At 48.6% G+C, this 20,000-nt stretch overlaps 1 protein-coding gene across 5 annotated transcripts in view; it reads left to right on the top strand.

Moving 5' to 3' along the window:
* Positions 1-20,000, top strand: part of ptbp3 (polypyrimidine tract binding protein 3) — a 71,101-nt gene that overhangs the window by 14,558 nt on the left and 36,543 nt on the right. For 4 of the 5 annotated variants that reach the window (XM_062554673.1, XM_062554675.1, XM_062554671.1 and 1 more), the window contains exon 2: positions 15,394-15,469. In XM_062554673.1, coding sequence (XP_062410657.1) covers positions 15,445-15,469 — 25 coding nt within the window. In that variant the 5' untranslated portion in view covers positions 15,394-15,444. Of the gene's footprint in view, positions 1-4,780; positions 5,013-15,393; positions 15,470-20,000 lie in introns of those variants that run through there. The other variant, XM_062554672.1, reaches the window with a different exon arrangement.

Raw genomic sequence — 20,000 nt, forward strand, 5'->3', positions numbered from 1 at the left:
GGTTCACATCAGAGAACCATTAGGTAATGATTCGCCTGGAGCCATATGCATTATTGAAACCCTCAGTTATGCTGGTTATGCAACATGGGAGAAGAATGCCTCCCTTCTCTGTCTTTTTCCTACCCTCCCCATCACCACCACCACCACCACCACCACTCTTCATCTGTGTTCATCTCTGTGCAACTTTAATTAAGTTCATTCAGTTATTAGAAGAACATACAGTGCGCATATTATAGTATAATACTTCTGATAACTTAATTAACTTAATACACTTATAGACTGTAGGCTAGGGTATGTGTGATGGAGAATATAGTGTATATGTTGGCTTGGCTGACTTGTATTTGTTTTGGGATTTGTGGCTCTTATGAAACTAAATCCAATGATGCGATCACTCAGCAGAAATACAACCTGCCCTGCAGTAAATCACTACGTTTGTAAACAGACAAAATGGCGGAGACATAGTGTGCTTGCTTCCTATGAGGCCAAGTGGTTAGAGGACTGCAAATGACAGAGAGAGGAAACTACACCACCCAGAATTCCTCAATGAATCAGGCAGGGCAGCAGTCTGAATCAGCAGCTAAGGAACCTCAGGGAAAGCCCGCAAGTAAATAACACAGAGAAGACATTCAGTCGTAAACTCTCCAACACAGTTAAGTGGTGTGTGTGTGTGTGTGTGTGTGTATGTGTGTGTGTGTGTGTGTGTGTGTGTTTGGGGGACATCCCACCCTTGAACAACATGCAAAAGCGAAAAAGTGCAACGTGCAAAAGCGTGCGCATGTGTGTGTGCATGTGTGTGTGTTCCTACAGTATGTGTGTGTGTGTGTATATTGTCGGTGTGTGTATTGTGTGAGGGGCATTGTCCCCCCCCTCTCAGATGCTCCATGACGCGGCCGCTGGCCAGTGGCTAATGAGCCGTCCGCAGGCCCGTCCAGCCCCTCGTTCCAGTCGCTGGGTTTCCTGCTCTCTCTCGGCCCGTCCGAGACAAAGCCGACCCAGGGCCCGCCATGGCACACACGCGGCGCGACCCGGGATCACATGGCGCAGGGGTCCGATGCGGAGCGATGGCGCGGCCGGTCGGTGTCAGTTCAGCCGTCTTCATTACCTCGCTGGAATATTAACGGGTAACGGAACACCCCCGTCCCGGGCCCTTCCTCCGCCGTAACCCGAGCGACGCAGCCCGGTTCCTCTTTCGGGGCGCTTTTGTCCGGCCGCTTTATCAGGGCCCCCCTCGGATCCGATCGGCTCAGCCCGCCAGGAGAGCGCTGACCGACGCGACGTGACGAGACGAGACTTGACCTGTTTCCATTCGGTGATTCTTCTAGAAGGGTTAGCGCCCACAGCTGGACTGATGAGGCCTGGTGGTTTGTTTGTTTGTCGTTGTTTGTCTTGTGTATGTGTAAACTGGGTTCCAACAGGTCCTCCTCTCTTTGCACTTCCTGTGAGTGGAGCTGCCTTTTCTGTTGTGCCAGTGGACGGGCTAGTTCATATGAGTCAGGCCCTTCGCACTCCTCCTCCCACTCTTCCCATCCCTCCTTCTGCCCTTCCCACTCCTCTTCCCTCTCTTCCCATCCCTCCTCCCTCTCTTCCCACTCCTCCTTCTGCCATTCCCATCCCTCCTCCCACCCTTCCCATCCCTCCTTCTCTGTCTTGCTCTCGCCTTCTCTCATCCTCTCTTCCTCTTTCTCTCACTCTGATGCCCCTCCTTCCCTCTTTCCCACTTCCTCTTTTTCTCCCTTATTCCTTCTCTCTCTCTCTCCCTTCCTCCCTTTCCCTTGCTTCCTTGCCAGCTCCTCTCTCTTTCCCTGCCTCTCTCTCTTTCTCTCCTTCTGGTTTCTCTCTCTTTTCTCAATCCTCTTTCTTTCTTTCACCTCCCTTTTCTCTCTCTCTCTCCCCCCTCACTCTCTCGCTCTCTCTCTCTCTCTCTCCCCCCTTCTCTCTCTCTCTCTCTCTCTCTCTCTCTCTCTCTCTCTCTCTCCCGTGCCCCCAGGGATCAGACAGCGTGAGCAGGAAAAGGGTGTGTGCCCGCGTGGCATGTGGCCATGGACCTGTTTTGTCAGGGGGTGGCACTCCCTGGCATAGCCGCCAGTGTTACACACACACACACACACACACACCTGGCTCTGTTTGGAAAAAAGAGGAGGAAAGAGAAGAGAAGAGAAGAGATGAGAGAGAACAAGAAAAGAAGAGAAGAGAAGAGAGCAATAAGAAGCTAGTTGGCTTGTGTGTGTAATTTCATTTTGGGGTGTGGCGCTTCAGTGGGGAGCTTCAACTGACCGCCTGCGGGGTCTTCGTGGTGTTTGTGTGTGTGTGTGTGTGTGAGAGAGAGAAAGAGAGGAGGGATAGAGAGATGAGAAGAGGGAGAGAGAGGGAGAGACAGAGAGACGGAGAGGGAGAGAAAGAGAGCGAGAGAGAGTGTAATTCAACACTGGTGTGAGTGCAAGTCTAATTGAATTGTATTGGGTCTTGCAGAGGGGAGGCAGAAAATATCCCTTGTGTATATGGTGTGTGTATGTGTGTGTGTGTGTGTATGGTGTGTGTGTGTGTGTGAGAGAGAGTCTTTCAAATAGAGTGGGGGATTGTGTAGTGTGTGTGTGGGTGTGTGCCTGAAGGTTCTTTCTTCCTCTCAAGGCGCACTGCAAGATAAACCCGCGGAGTAGCTATTGACTGTGTAATGGCACCCCATCAATCACGCGCATGCAAACGTTGTGACGGCGCGGCCACTGTGATTTCCACGCCAGCGGCTCCCGTGGCCCCCCGATCTGCCCGTTTAGAGGGGGCAGGCGTCCACGGCGTGCCCGTCCTTTCAGCCCTGGCGCCGGGGCACGGGTGCGCTTTTCAAGCCCCCGGTGGTGCGGCCAGATGCCGCCTCGGATAAAGAGGAGAACGCCGGGGGCCATTTCATAGCCCTCCCTCCCTTCCTCCCCCCTACCTATTCACCACACACACACACACACACACACATATACAAGCAATATACACACACACACACACACACACAGACACACACATGCACGCACACACGCAGGCACGCACATACATACAAGCAATACACACTCACGCACACATACACGTATATACACATATAAACAATCTACGTGCTCACACACACACACACACACACACACTTACACATATACAGACCACTTCCAACCCCCCTCTCCATCTCCTCCCCTTTGGTCTCACCTCTCTCATCTCCTCGTAATGCCTTCCCTCTCCTCCTCCTCCATCCCTCCCTCTCTCCCTCCCTCCCTCCCTCCCTCCCTCCTCCTCCGCTTCACAGCTCGGTGTTGCTGGCCTGCTCTCTCAGCGAGCGCGGCCTAATTGGAGTGTGGCGCTGGCTTTGTTGGGCCGGCCGCGTCCGGTTACTGATGAGGGGGAGACGGCCGTCAATAATACATATCACAGACAATGGAGCCGCCACGTGCACACACACACACACACACACACACACACACACTGGCCCCACCTCCCTGACCCTACACACACACACACACACACACACACACACAGTATGCACGTTATACTATTGATGCACACACACAACACACACATACACATACATACACGCACACACACAATATGCACGCTATACTTATGCACACACACTACACATGTGTGTAAATGCACACACACGCATGGGGACACACGCATGGGCGCACAAATTCAAGTGATGCTCTCACTCACACACACACACACACACTCCTCTCCAAAGCCTGGTGTTGGCCCTCATCTGGGCCAGCTCTGGCTGTAGTGTGGCGTGAGTGTCAGACAGGCAGTGTATCTGTGCCAGTAGCTCCCCTAGTGGCCATCAGAGGCAGCAGCAGCAGCACTGTGGTTTCTAGGGAGATCGCCTATCAACCTGTTGACCCATCTCTTTTCCACTCTCTCCCCCCTCCCCTCCTCCTTCTCTCTCTCCGTCCGCCTCTCTCTTCCCCTCCTCCCTTTCCTCCCTGCTATCTCTACTGTTTCCTCTATGCCTGTGCTCTTTCTTTCTCTCATCTCTCTTTCCTTCTATCCCTCTTTTTTCCACCTGTATCACTCTCTCCCTATCTCTCTCTCTCTCTCTCTCTCTCTCTCTCTCTGTGTCCTTACCTATCACTGCTTTCCCACCATGTGGTCTTTGCCTTTCTCCCTTTACTTTGATCTCTCTCTTTCTGTTTTCCTCTCTTTCTTCTCTCTCTCCTCCCTCTTTCTCCACCTCTCTGCTAGGTGGTGTTTTTGTCCCTCTCGTCCACACTGCTGCCCACTCCCTGTGGTCTCGCCCAGAGCCTTTCAGCTGCGGCTTGTGTCCGCTCTTTTACGATGACCTGTTGGTCGCTTGGCCTCGTGTTCGCCTTCTGTGCCGTCTCCCGAAGCTGATTTGCAACACGCAGGGCAGTCTGCTCTACACAGAGTCTGCTCTGACTTTACGTGTGTGTGTGTGTGTGTATGTGTGTGTGTGAGAGAGAGAGGGACAGAGAGAGAGAGAGAGAGAGAGAAGGAGAGTGCGTGTGTGTGTGTGTGTGTCTGTATTAGAGAAAGAGAGAGAGCAAAAGGGGCGTGTGTGTGTGTGTGTGTGTGTGTGTGTGTACATGCGCAGATGGTTCCATGCACACTGAAACACACCCTCTCGTTCTCCCCCCGCCTTTATCTCTCCTCGTGTCCTCTTGTATCTCTCCCTCTCTCTCTCCCTCCTCCCTCTTTTGCTCGCCCAGTCACTCACTCACTCGTTCTTCCTCTTTTTTCACTCTGGAGTTCTCTCTCTCCCTCCCTCTCTCGCTCTCTGTCGCTCCCCCACTGTTGCACTTGCCTCTCCTCTCCTCAGCTCTCTCTCCTCCTCACTCCTCAGTGCTTTTCCTGTTTGTGCTCTCTTCATTTTCTACTCTTTTGCTCGCTCTCTCTCTCTCCTTCTCTCTCCCTCTCTCTTGCTCTCTCTCTCTCTCTCTCTCTCTCTCTCCGTCTCTGCGCTCTGTTCTGCTGCTCATCATGCTGATTGCGGTGGACTAGGCTGACATGCCGCCAATCACTTTCAGGTACGCTGCGCTGCGCTGCGCTGTTGTTTGCTTTCAGATGGGATCCTGTCTCGCTTTGTTTACAATGTGAACTTTTACATCTTGTTTTTAGGGCAGAAATAATGTGTCTCATTCAGTGTGTGTGTGTGTGTGTGTGTGTGTGTGTGTGTGTGTCTGTCCCCGTGTGTGTGTCCGTCCGTGTCTGTGTGTGGGTGTGGGTGTATTGGTCTGTGTTCGATTGGCACAAGGAAATGGTTTCACTTTTGGATTGTGGTCTAATGTGTTGAAAAGCAATGTTAGCGATGACTATAAATGAGGGAGGTGTTTTTTCTCCACGTCAGGGACACAAAGCTGTTGTAGTGTGTAGAAAGACTTCATCACATGCGTGTGTGTAAATATTAACTTGCACAACACTTGTGCTTCACATGCTACATGTAGTGGGAATGTTGTAGGAAATATTTGTACGTGTTTTGGAGATTGACATGTGTGTTACTTGGAGTTGAGCGTGGTACCGTTTGATTTTTTTTTTATTTGACACAAAACTCAAAAGTTCATTCTCCATAGATCTTCTGTTTTTTTCTCCTGTGTCATGTCATTGCTTATTTGTCCCTGTTGAGACATCTGTGGTTTGATCCATTTTTCTGTTTGTGGGAAAGCCACTGTAATACTTCTGACTTTGCATGTTGATTTAAATGGCTGCTCATTTGAGCGCAAGGGCACCATCAGTGACATTCGTCAACCTGTTGCTCGGGTTTTGAAGAAACCAGTTCAGCTGTCCCTGCTCTCAGTAAAACGCTAAAAAGCTATTTTACAACAAATCTTTTATGTTACTTTAAGAAAGGCCAAATCTGCATAAGGCATGCTGTCTCTCTGTGGCTCTGCATGGTGATGTGACAGACACTTTTTCCTGTTCGTTTTCTGCGTGTTTGAGATGGTTGCTTTGCCCTGCGTCTGGTTGTGTCACGGGAGGCTAGCTTGATGTGGTGTCTGGTTACTGAGGCATGGTGATAAGCCGAGCACAGAAGAACTGGTTTGACCACCCAGGCAGAATGAGGAAGTCCTGAAAACAAAACCTAAATGATGGCATCGCAGAAAGACATAAAGCAAGTTTCTGCCATTGGGAGAAATGACAAATCGGTGAATAGCCATGCACACAGAGCTTGGCCCTAACATTATTTAATGAAGGCATGATTATTGTGGTTTTTGTTCAAATCTGCGATGATGAGGTCTTTCTGAAAACATTCTTTTGTGCACTCTAGTCAACCTCATACATTCGCTCAAGCACATGGCATGCATTCATATAGCTTTTCCAAGACCAAGGAGGTTAAATGAAAAGGCTCAAATGAGATGAAAGCCCTAGCACAGTACAGCTTAGCAATGTAGGTGCACATTCAAAATGATATTGCCAAGCTTTCAAAATGGGAATATTAGACAAACGCGCATTTTTTGATATCCTGATATCCTTTAACCTTTAAACTGTTTTGTGTCAGATGAGGAAGTTTCAGGTGGAAAAGAGAGAGAGAGAGTGTGTGTGTGTGTGTGTGTGGCGAGTGTATGGTCATGTATGCTGTTTCAGACTGACAAAGGCACATGAGGTTCCTTCTGGCAGAGTCACCAGTTCATGCTAACACCACCTGTGGCTTTGTAACAGCCCATTTTGTAGCCTCCCTCATGAAAATGCACCCCCCCTCTCTCTCTCTCTCTCTTTTTCTCCCTCTATCTATCTATCTATCTATTATTAGTCAATATTGTTCTATCTATCTGTCATTTTATTACAGTATTGTGTGTGTGTCATGTGTTATGTCACAGGCGTGTTATTGTAAGGGCCTGTGATGACAGCCTACACACACAGGAGCCTGTGCTTGTGCTCGTGTGCATTTCTGCACTTGCCCGAACACGTACAATTGATCTGAGCATCCAACAGCTTTTGGAATGAGTAATCCAGCGATCTCGGCAGCGGGGGAGATCACGCTGGCGTATGAGACCTTTCTTAGTTCTTATCCACGAGACTTTGTTTGCAGATTGCCTAATAGCTAGCCTCGCTTCAGGCTTACATGATGAAGTCAATGAGTTTCGCAATTGTTGTCAATGGTAGAGGACTTGTGGGTGTGCCCTTGGTTTCCCCAACACTTTTTTTGTTCTCGCTCGGGTGCTTTTCTCAGATCAGAATGGAAATTCTCCAAATTACTTGCTCAACCCCCCACATAATTTAGTCACTTGTGCATCATAGAGCAATTTCTCATTATTTCAAACAAACAGCAAATGCACATCTATGCAATTGCGTGTACTGTTGTCTGCTACAATTGTCTGCTGTTTTTCAATCAATTGTTAATGTCATGTCATCAAAACGGGTTCTCTGTTGAATAGTCCTTCCTCAAAAGACATTTAGGTATTGGTTCATTGCATGGTGTATCGGGTTGCCATTGTATTACTCTTTTGGAAAGAACCACTGTACGGTTCAACAGTCTTTTCAGTTCCTTTTTTCCTGCATGACAGTGAATTACATGAGCAGCTGACAGTAAATGGAGCGAACATGAATCCAGAATCTCGTGCCATCTTTCACATTCAGCATGTTGACAGAAACAAACAAGAAAAACTGCATGCTTTTGCATTTTCACAAGAGTAAACCATACAGTGTCAATGTGTCGACCACATGGATAAGCATTTGGATTTGGTCTGAACAGGGACACATTCATTCTGTCAACATCATTCTGACATGTTGGTTGGCATCTGCTTTTGAGACATGAACTGAACAAGTTGCATGCATTTCCAGGCAATCCACTGTGTGGTGCAGTTTTCACCGATCGTTTCGGGAAATGCACTCTTATTGTGTAAACGTTGCTGATGATTTGACAAATGACTGATAAAAACTGTAAAAAAAAACCTGTCCCGATATCCCGCCGCGCGGAATGGAAACAAGTAGTCTCGGTAGAAGCGCGGGGCGGCCGCACTTAAAGCCCGCCATTGTTGATTCTGTGAGATGAGCAACTGTGTGAAGGTTGATTAGAGCTAAAGGGATCGGTTTTGCTCCAGCAGACCTCTCTTTCCTCTCTCTCCGCTCCCTCCTCTCGCTCCCTCTCCGAAAGAACATTGTGCCGCACAAATACAGCATTTTCAATTTAATTTGAGGAAAATTGTTCTCCTCAGATAGACCCCATGGTAACCAGACAATTCTACTCGGCAACACGACAGTAATACCCCTCGGGGGCAGCGCGGGCTTGAGTATTGATTTGTTAGCTGTCAGTTTGATAATATTTGTGTCTGGAGAGTCTGAGCGCTGTTTGCCGCTCACACACAGGTATTTGCAGCTTACAGGACAATCCATCAGAATTGGAAACACAAACCATTTAGTGTGTGTGTGTGTGTGTGTGTGTGTGTGTGTGTGTGTGTGTGTGTGTGTGTGTGTAGGGGAGGGGGTGTCAGGGTAGGTGGAGACTGTTGGAGAGGCATCCTCAGTCCAACAGACACGCAGATCTATATAAGCTGTGGATAAAGCATAAAGCTCAACAGGTCTGTTTAGTTTGCTCTCCCTCTTGGCCCCTTCGAAGGCAGATAAACCCTCTTAAAATGGGGCTCAACCTGCCTCCCAGCACTCATCAATTATTCAGTGTTGTGTACAAATGAAAGATGTACGGCAGATGTAATATAAGACAGTGTCTTGTATGTGTAAATGGAGAATGTATGAGGGATGTGTAAGGTCGTATTGTCTACCTGTAAATGGAAGCTATTGTGCTAGGAATGTAAGATAGCATTGTGTACAAATAGAATAAGAATAAGAAGTATACTGTAGTAGACAGTAGGTGGGGCAGTGTTGTTGTAAGGATTGTTCTCACACTGCTTGTAGGCTCCGCTTAAGGCTTCAGCGCGGAGGATGGCTTCCCGGCTCTGCTCCCAGGACTCTCCCTGGAGAGGGCTTAGCCATATTCAGGGAATCTTTCACTTGGAGGAGACCTCGCAGTCGCCCGTCCCCACGATCAGGTCCGTAACACGACGCGACGCGAGGCGATCCATGCGAAACGGCGGCGTCGGGATCAATAATCTATTCATCAGGAGACAGAAATGATGAGGAGCGGAGGGGCGAAAGACACAGCCCTCTCGCCTGCTCTGTTTCCATGGAAATGCATCCTTTATTGGGAGACGGCAGCTGCTGCGTCTATAGTGCTTCGTCTCGTCTCGTGTAGTCAGCTGCTCCTCGGAGCCCCTGCGCCTCCATATGGAGACGACCGTAGCGCGCGTCGATACCGCGCTCGCCTCCACTCACAGCACCTGCACGGAGCACACAAAGGCGTCTCTTATCGGCCCACATCCCTCTCACACACTGACATAAATTTGCCACGATTCAGATCTATCACACATAAAGGGGGTGTCCCCTCTGTGTGTGCTGGTGAGGGGGGTCTGTGCTGCTGTGATACCAGTAAAGTGTGTCACCTTGGGAGTGGAGATCTAAACGGCTGATGTGCAGCTCACACAGGTTACCAGTGGCAGGTTCACGCTTTCCACAAGAACACAGCGGCAACTTGAGCAGCTGAGACTGAACTTGATTTATTCGTTTGATTTGATTTGATTGATGTTGGACCAGATTTGATATTTCCTTGTTGGTTAATTATAGAGGACCTTCAGGAGAGGGGATGGAGCTTTCGATGATTATTAAGTGAGAAAGCACCGTTCTGTTCCTCACTTTCAATCCTCCAATCGGATGTTATTTCCTTGACATCCACCTTCCCCTGGCTCGGAGTCAGACGTGGTGTTGTGTTTTTCCCTCTCTTCTCTCTTGCCGTGAGCGAGCCCTGTTGTCGTGGACGCTGTGCATGTGGCGCTGGGCGTCTAGCAACAGGTCAGCTGGCTCCGCTCTCTTGTGTCTTTAACGACGTAATTCATGCTGACAGCGAGCTGCGGGCTGGTTACGGCTACCTGTCAGTCCCATTCATTTATCAAAGTGATTCATTTCAGGGAGACGCACTCGGAAAGGATGCTTCTCCACCAGCAGCCTTTGCAATGGGCTCAGCCGTGACAATGGCACGTTCACCAACTGATACCCCCAACACCCCCCACACACCCCACCCTCACCCTCCGTCAGTAGCCTTAGTTTGGTCATTTTGTGAAGGGGTGGCTTGGCGATGGGGTGTGTATTTGTATTCATGTGTGTGTGTGTGTGTGTGTGTGTGTGTGTGTGTGTGTGTGTGTGTGTGTGTGTGTGTGTGCGTGTGTGTGTGTGGAGAAGGACATGTGTCCTATACATATAGCGGTACACGACAGAGCGGGAAAATTAAACATTTGTTTAGAGACTTGAAGCTTTGATGTTTTCTCCTCCTATTGATCTCAAAAGATGAAACCTTCAAAGCTAGCGAGTCACACCTCAGGTTCAGGGTCTGTCCTTGACGCTGTACTCTTGTGTGAAGAGAAGCTGCCAGTTCTTGAGGTAGTTAATTTATCAAGGTTTTTTGTTATTTTAAAAAAGTGAATATCCAGTAGACCCCTGACGGGAAGGTATTTTTATGTCTGAAGGTACAGCAGGCAGGCAAAGTAAGATACATCTTCAATATTCCTCACGGTGTCTCAAAGAAATGGTTAGTCAATTAAAACTAATGAACTAATGACAGTACTATTCACCTGGGAGCTACATAATGATCTTTTTATCGTCACACCTTATAGTCTAACCCAGCAAGACGTTTTTTTTTATATAATATCTTTCCCATTTTCTCATCTCGGCACTATCTGATGCAATGTCTCAGTCTTTTTTTGCTAATTACGTTTTTTGCCCGTCCCGGTGTAATTTGCGGCGCTGGGTAGTGTTTTCGTTGTGCCCGCGGCGGCAGTGGAGTGGGAGTCGATGGGCGCGCCAGGGTCGCCGAGGAGGCTAATTGCAATCAGGCGTCGCCATGGCGCTAATTGAAGGCACTTAGGCGTAATGGCGGAGGCGGGCGGAATGCCACGACGGGGCTCCAGGTCAGGCCAGATGACCGCAGGGGTCACGACCCTTAAACCCCGGGGTGAAGTGTGTGGGGGGGGGGAGGTGGGATCGGGGTTGCGGAATGAATTTGTGAGTCTGAAGGGGAGTGTGTGTGTGTGTGTGTGTGTGTGTGGGCGTGGGCGTGCGTGCCTGCGTGCGTGCGTGTGTGCATGTATATAAATGAGTGTGTTTGAGTATATAATTGTGTACGCATGTATGTGTGTGTTTGCGTATGGCATCTTTACGTATGTATGTATGTAAGCGAGTGTGTAGATGTGTAGATGTGTGTGTGTGTGTGTGTGTGTGTGTTTCCACAGTGTGTGTGTGTGTGTGTGTGTGTGTGTGTGTGTGTGTGTGTGTGTGTGTGTGTGTGTGTGTGTGTGTGTGTGTGTGTGTGTGTGTGTGTGTGTGTGTGTGTTTCCACAGTGTGTGTGGTTTCATTAAATGCCCATCCTCTTGCCGGAGGTCAGAGCGGGATCCCTGTGCGCATGCATTTTTCACTCGGCTGACAAAATGTCAGAGGCATCGGGGAAGGGCTTAGCTGGAAAGGGTAAAGAGATTGTATCTATCATTTCTCTCTCTCCCTCTCTCCCGTCTTCTCTCGCTTTTTTTGCATATGCACACTGCTCAGACGGAGATTTTAATTTCATCTAAAAAAAGACAACGATAAGCCCTTTGTACTTCGCTGCCAGGCAGAGCAGAGATGACAGGTTGGGGAGGTGGGGGGGGTGAATATGCAGAGTTGAAATATTCTGTTTCAGAGACACCTCTCTCTATCATTCTCTCTCATTCTCTCTGTCGTTCTTTCTCTCTCTCCTCTCACGTATTCTCTCTCTCTGTCTATCTGTTTGTCTTTCTTTTCTCTCTCTCTCTTTGTCTCTGTTTATTTTTCTGTCACACTCCACCCATCGATGTGTGACCCCATGTCTCTCCCTGTCTATCAATGCTCTCTCTTTCTCTCTCTTTTACTCTCTCTCTCTTGCTCTCTCTCTCTAACACACACTCTCTCTCTGTCTCTCTCTCTCTCTCACTCACTCTCACTCTCTGATCTGTGAGTAGGTTATGTTCTCCGTGTGTGTGTGTGTGTGTGTGTGTGTGTGTGTGTGTGTGTGTGTGTGTGTGTGTGTGTGTGTGTGTGTGTGTGTGTGTGTGTGTGTGTGTGTGTGTGTGTGTGTGTGTGTGTGTGTGTGTGTGTGTGTGTGTGTGTGTGTGGTTGTGTACTTGATCCTGTGTTCTCTGTGGGAAAACCCCTTTGTAAACACTGCTGTGGCCGGCGTAAAGCTGGTTTTCTTTTCCCGTGGTGTAGCTTTGATTCGACCGTCTTGACCATGTGTCTTGCCCATGTGCTGTGTACAGTATGGGTGTGCTTGGGCTATGACGGAATACACCACACAACTCTGGCCCATGGCTGCAGCGTACAGCATCTTAAAACCACAGGTGTGTGGGTAGAGTATGCAGCTGTGGATTCGCCCGTGTGTGCGTGTGACTGTGTGTGTGTGTGTATATGTGGAAGTGTATGTGTGTGTGTGTGTGTGTGTGTGTGTGTGTGTGTGTGTGTGTGTGTGTGTGTGTGTGTGTGTGTGTGTGTGTGTGTGTGTGTTTACAGCATGCAGCTGTGGAGTCGCCTGTGTGTGTGTGTGTGTGTGTGTGTGTGTATGTATGTATGTGTAAGTGTATGTGTGTGTGTGTGTGTGTGTTTGTGTGTGTGTGTTTACAGCATGCAGCTGTGGATTTGCCTATGTGTGTGTGTGATATGCCTTCTGTTTACACAGTCTTAACATTATCAGTTCTCAAGCAAAAGCAGCACCCTGCAGATTAGATAACGGCTTGGATGTGGGCCAGGTCCGGCCCAGTGTCAGCCCAGTCCAGCGCTATTCAGTTTCTCAATGAAACTCATTTCACTTCTGTTGTATTTCTGTAGCGCCAGGCAGTAACAACTGAAATAGTGTCCGAGGCCCTTCACAGAGTATAGAGTCCAAACGCTGATAGCCTTGAGCTAGCATCAACATGGCAGCTGGCTAAAGGGCACACTCCCTTTCAGCAGGAGGAGACCTTGAGGCGGTAGTGCCCCGGCCACAGTGGGGCCCTCCGCCCTCCGCACCCCTCCTCTGCTCGCGACCAGCTGCGTAGGAGCCATTAGTGGCGTTTGATTGGCCAGCATTCATTATGGACTCAAGTTGTTTGGATTCTCTTGCTGTTTTTTTTTTTTTTTTGGTGGTTGTTTTTTTGTCTTTGTCAACTTGCCATTGTGGTGAGGGCTTGTGGAGTGCTAGAGAGAGAGAGAGAGAGAGAGAGAGAGAGAGAGAGAGAGAGAGGAGAGAGAGAAAGAGTATTTCGTGGGGGCTAGTCTGGGAGTAGTCCGTCTCTGGGATTTGACCTTGCGAGTCGTGTTCTGGGTGCTGTGTGTGTGTGTATGAGTTGTGTGTGTGTGTGTGTTTTTCCGCTGTGGCCATTTCACGGGCTGGACTGAAACGCACAGAAAACACACAGACAGACGGAGAAGAGCTGAGAGCTCCTGTTGCTCCCAGTCACACACACACACACACACACACACACACACACACACACACACACACAGAGCTGAGCTGAGCGCTCCTGTTTCTCCCAGTCATAACTGTAGAGTGTTTACATTAGAGCAAGGACATCCCCCCTCCCTTCTGTACCCAGCATTACACACGCGTGGCTGCACACACACATACACACACACATGGCTGCACACACAAACACACACACACACACACACACACACACACACACACACACAATGCACTCACACTTTCCACCAGACATTAGACATAAAGCCCATTCCCCATATGGCCCTGAAGAAAAGGAGGCTAAAATTAGCAGCAGACAGACAGAGAGAGAGGAAGTCAATTAGTCAGGTGGTCCCGGGGGTCCCGGGTGTCCAGGGGGGCGCTCGGAGGAAGTGAAGCCCACAGGAGGTGCTTCCTCTGGGCAGAGGCTTCACAGGGAGCCAGGGACGTGCCAGCCGTGTTGACCTGCAGCAGAACAAACGGAATAAGCACATCTTGAGCTGCCCATCGCATTTACTGGCAAACACACACACACACACATGTGCAAGCACACACACGACACACACACACACACACACACACACAGACAAGCACACTATGCATATGTGAGAGCACACTCACATTACACACACCCACCAACCATTGACAAGATTGTAAAGACTCTGTAAAGACTCTGCAAAGATCACTCTTTCCTTCCCACTCTCTCTCACACAGTCACAGACACACAGACACACACACTCTCTCTCATACACACACACACACACACACACACACACAAACTCATGTCAGCCTGTCAGAAGGGGCCTCCAGAGAGCCACTGAATTAACTGAGGGGTAAAATCGTGCAGATCTTGCAAACCTCGAAAGAAGCTCTTGAAAGAAACGCCCGCATATTTTCTTCCGTGTTTGATATCTGTGTGCAAACGCAAGTTTCAGATGCAATATTGCTCATCAGATTATGCATTTGCTTAAACCGAAAGAACAGTTCTAAGCTGTAAGATACCGTGGTGATATCTATATGTATTATGTATTGGGATGTGAATATGCACTTTAGAACAACAGAACAGTTCTAATCTGTAAGATACCTCGGTTCTATCTCTGCGGCATATTGAGATGTGAATATGCACTTCCGAAACTCAGAACTAAGACGAGAACAGAGCAGGGCTGTAAAAAGCACCTGACACTCACACACACACACACACATTCACACACACACACACACACACATCTCCTTCAGTGCCCCGCTCACCCTCATCACCTCAAACACACCACACACACCACATCCCTCGTGTGTGTTAAATGTCAACGCCACTCTGTTTGTTATGAGAATCTCAGGTCAGCGTGACTGCTGCAAACAGCCTGAACACTGATAAAGGTGGAAGTAGACACTTCTACCACTTAGAGAGAGAGAGAGAGAGGAGGGAGGGAGATAAAGGGATGGAAGATAGAGAGATGGAAATAATGGGATAAAGGCCAGAGAGAGAGAGAGAGAAAAGGAAGGGAGTGGGGAGGAAAGGAAGTAAAGGTTGAGGATGTGGACAAATAAACATAAGAGTTAAAGAGAGGGAGGGAGAGAGAGAGAACGCAAGGGCTGTGATGTGGCTTACTGACTGCTCCGACAAAGAAAGTAAGGAGGGGGGGGGGGGTGTATGAGAGAGAAAGAGAGAGAGTGTGTGTCTGTGTCTGTTTGTTTTGTGTGTGTGTGTGTGTGTGTGTGTGTGTGTGTGTGTGTGTGTAAATGAGTGAGAGAGCGATCTGTGCTCTCCCTAGCGTCTCATCTGTGCCTTTTGTGTATGTTTCAGTGGAGACCTGCGTAGCCTCCTCCCTCAGCTCCCCCGTGCGCGTGTGTGCGTGTGTGTGTGTGTGTGTGTGTGCTGTGCTATCCCTGACTGACCGTCTGCCTTTTGTGTGTGTTTCAGTGGGGACCTGCGTAGCCTCCTTCCTCAGCTCCCCCGCGTGGCTGGACTACCATGAGCAATTCTACTCCTTCCACAGGTACGCAACACACACCTGAAACACACCTGAAACAGCTGACCAAACACGAGCAGCAGCCCGCAGGTGGAATTACACTCCGCTAGTCTGAACACCCCCACCCACCTACACACACACACACACACACACACACACACGTACACACGCACACATACACACACACAACTCTTACTACCACATACTCCATAGGTCATCATACTGAAAAATTGTACCTCTGAAGTGTCTTGTAGAAGTTTAAAGAATCTGTAATGGACCAGAGAAAGTAATGGTCATTCAGCTAGCGTACCTGCCCTGCTCAGTCTCCCCATTCATTATTGCAGTGATGACCATCACAGCAGCATGAAGCACCATGTCACCGCGCAGCACAGCGGTCACGCTTAGAACATTCTGTAGAACCGGTTCTGTTAAAGCCACACTAGAGCACTTTTCCTCTGTCGCACACAGGCATTTGTTTCTCCAGCAAATAACAATGTCCACAGACAAGGTAGAGTATGTTGCAGGATTTTATGAAAGTATGATGTATTGCGACATTGAAGCAAGTCACATTTGTAGTTTCTTATGTCTCATTCCATCGAACTACAGATCCGCCTCCCGGTCTGGTAGACTTACATAGTGCGGTTATAGCCGATAGAGGGCCGCGAAGCGAATGCAGAAGTGCCGTTCACCCTGTTACCTAAGTTGATGAACCACTGAAATGATTTTTGGAGACATTATTTTCAAGTACAAAAAACTCTTGAGTGTTGCTTTAACGTTACTGAGTTATCGTTGGCAGGGCAGCCAGGGGCGAGACCTCTAGAATGTTAACGGTCCAGCAAGTCTGTTGGAGGTCAGTTGTCCGGCGCTTCAGGAGTCAGAAGTATTCTTATTGCAGAAATGCGTCAAGAGGCGTACAATGATGTCCATTGTAGTCGATGGAGGGTCTGATTGGGTAGAGCGAAAAGCATTGTTCTGTCTGCCTGAGGGGACAGGAAATGTAACGTAGCAGGAAATGATGGAGAGAGCGAGAGAGAGAGAGAGAGAGTGAGAGAGGGATGGAGGATGAAGGATAAGACGACCCCCATTACTCAAGGTCAAATAGCCAAAATGAGTTTATCCTCTTTCCCCTCGAGGCCTTCGTTCCTGTCTGTCTCTCTCTATCTGTATCTGTAACTGTCTTTCTCTCTCTACCTATATCTCTGTTTCTGTCTGTCTCTCTACAATTCTGTCAGTCTCTCTGTCTCTCTGTCTCTCCCTGTAGTATCTTTGGGCAGGTGCCAAACAGCAGTGGTTATCTGAGATGACTAATATGTGTGAGCCGAGAGCTCGTGGTGTTAATACTATCGTTTAGCCATCTGGATTTTACACACAAGCGGATCCAGGCTTTATCCAGCTCCACTCCACGCTTTGGAAGCATTACCACCTCCAGTGTGCATTCACTTCTGATACCCAAATGAGGTCACTCTTCCTACATACAGGTGTGTGTGTGTGTGTGTGTGGCCGCATTACCACCTCTAACCTGCATTCACTTCTGATGCCCAAATGCCTTGGCGTCCGTTATCCCTTACTTGTGTCAGTCAAAGTATCTATGAATGAGGTTACTCTTCCTACATACAGTAATACAGGTGTGTGTGTGTGTGTGTGTGAGAGAGAGAGAGAAATACACATTCCCTAGGCTGCACTCCAGTATTTCATTCATGTGAGCAGGTGTAGGTGTGTAGCGTACGCAATAGCATTTCCCCAGCGCTCCGGCTGAGACGTGGATGAGCAGAGCAGCGGTTATAAATATAGAATAATGTGCTCGGACTCTCTCACTACCTAATGGAGGATGACTCAGAAGGTCTCGCTCGGTGTCCGTGTGCGCACGAGTGTGTACTACGCCGGCAATCTCAACATCCTGTTTCAGTCAGAATCGAGAGGATATCTGAATCAGTCAGAACCTTATCGCCGTGCGTGCAGCGCTAACTGCTATTCATATCTCCGCTCGATGACGTTCGCCACGCTGTTTTACTGCCCAGAAGGCAGTCATAATTGGGTGCAGGGTTCAGGTTAGGTCTAACTCGGGCTCAGGGACGACCAGGAGTTAATCTCACTGCATGTCGTACGGGTGCATCTAAAAAATCATGGAAACGTTTTTGTTGTCTGGTATCTCAAAATATTATTTACGATAAAGAATTTAGAATACAGAGATGTTGACATGAGAAGAGCTCTTATCAGCCAATGAAGTCAAAACATCAGCAGTGGTTTCCTGACGCTTTATCTCTTGTTCTGGGCAGGCTAGATGAACTTGTAAGTGTGTAACTATGTAAGTGACAAATAAAGAATTTTTACACTGCACGACCCTTGAAACGCCAACATCGCACTTTAGATGTCACCACTGTGTGGTTCGTATAGGGCGGTGCATTCTCAGGGTTAATTTTGGGTATGGCCGTCAAGATGGCTACGCCTTAACACAGGATAACTCACTGAGAAAACGACCAGCCTTGCACTTCTGTGGAACCTCTCTTTCCCCCTCATGATACTACTGTACACAGTAGCATCTACTGTATGTATATCTACATATAAACATAAGTGTATATGTATGCGACCTATATATTTAGTATGGGTGTGCATGTTATAGTATGGGTGGAGATGTCCATAGGGAGGCTGTTCCTGAGACACATGCAGACAGCCTCGCAGACGGTTCCCAAACGCACACAAAACATCTAAGGTCAAGATTTTCATTGCTTGTGCATCGGGACTAAAAGCTGGTTGGAGAACCGCACCAACACAGGCAGCCGACTGCTGTTGTCTCTAGTCGAGCCTTTCAGTTGGACACACTAGTGATAAAGATCTGTGATTGGCTAAAGCAGACATGCCCCCCCCCCCCTGTGCTCACAGAGCTGTGTCCTCCCCCAGATCATCCATCTGTCTCCATGAACATTTCTCACTGCTCGCAGTGCGGCTTGGATGTGTGATGCTGCAGAACAAATACACAATCGTTAGTTCTGACGAAGACCACCACAGTATCAAAATCTATCCACAGATCTTGTTCTTAGGAATATCTGGGGGTTTTTTTGGCCAGTCTTCTTCTTTTACAACTTCCTGGCTTTTTTTCATCTCAACTCAAAGGCGAATCTCTAAAGAGAATCTTTGTGATTGCGTGCATATTTCAGTAGCAAAGGTGTGTTTCTACAAGTTGAGGAGTATTCTGTGCTGTATTCTGGCTGTATGCTGTTGATAGTCGCCCTGTTTTTCCCCAACCCAGGGACAGTAAGGGTTAACATCTCACTGCAATGGAAGAATGTTTCATTAGCTCTGAAATCAAGCACTTTTAGTTTCTCCCATTTCTTTATTTTTTTTTGCAACAGGGTTGAGTGACAAAGATTAAGTTCTCAATTGCAAACGATGGGGCTGTACGTGTGCTATCAAATATTGAAAACCATCACGGCACGTCTTTTTCCTCAGCAAACAGCGTCTGCTGGAGGTAGATAAGCTCTGTAACCAGGAGCTCCTCATTCAACCACGCGGCAACCAATACGCACTAAATACATATCTCATGGTCAACACGACAAATCAGCGGAGGAGATACAAACAGCAACCTGTTGCCGTCGATAAGGTCATTTATTTACACATGGAAAATAAGCGATTAGCCGCCCGCGACCTTTGTTGCGCTTAATGTCAGAGACCGGGTCAGATGTCTCATTTCCCCCTTGGAGCGCAGAGCAGAGCGGAGCGGAGCGGAGCGCTTCGGATGCACACACAGCTTGTTGGCGCTGCGTTTAGCATGATTTGTGTGCTTTGTGTGTTTACAAGTTCCCAGCCAAACCCCCTCTCCATGAGATTAGTGATAGTCCTCGCCCGAGACCAGACGAGACGAGAGGAGACGAGAGGAGACTGAGTGAGGATGAAGCACGTAGAGCACACAGTGCTTCAGCTTGTTGTGAAAAACTCAGGACACTCTTGAGTACTTATGCAAAGTGCTTTTGTCTGTCTGTCTGTCTGTCTCTCTCTCTCTGTGTGTGTGTGTGTGTGTGTGTGTGTGTGAGCATCTTAAGTGTGGAAACACTGGGGAATCACACAGATCCACAAACCCTTCTCATTCTGATCCACAAGCCTAGCGTTAGCTGCGGGGCTAACAGACTCCCCGAACCAGAACTCCGACCCCAATTGAGGTTAAGAAAAAGCCTGGAGTGGTTTAGACACAGTCAAGAGTCTCTACCCGATGTTTGATCAGAAACACGCCCAGTGTGTGTGTGTGTGTGTGTGTGTGTGTGAGAGAGCTTAGAGGCCCTCTCTCGCTGTCGCTGAGCCGCAGCGTGCAAGTGTCTGGCGGGACTGCGCAGCCCTCTCTTCCATGGCAACGTCCATTTCTGCCCCGTCAAACTCATCACACACGCACACACACATACAGACACACACACACACACACACACACACACACACACGCACGCACCTGACGGGGAGTGGAAAAAACCCGGATCAGAGGCGAGGAGGGAGAACCCAGCAGACGTGTTTCACTGCTTCAAACGTGTCTGTGTGTGTCTGTGTGTGTGTTTGCGTGTCAGTGTTGCCATCT

Source organism: Sardina pilchardus, chromosome 14 (assembly GCF_963854185.1).
Source record: "Sardina pilchardus chromosome 14, fSarPil1.1, whole genome shotgun sequence".
In the NCBI taxonomy this organism is placed as follows: Eukaryota; Metazoa; Chordata; class Actinopteri; order Clupeiformes; family Clupeidae; genus Sardina; species Sardina pilchardus.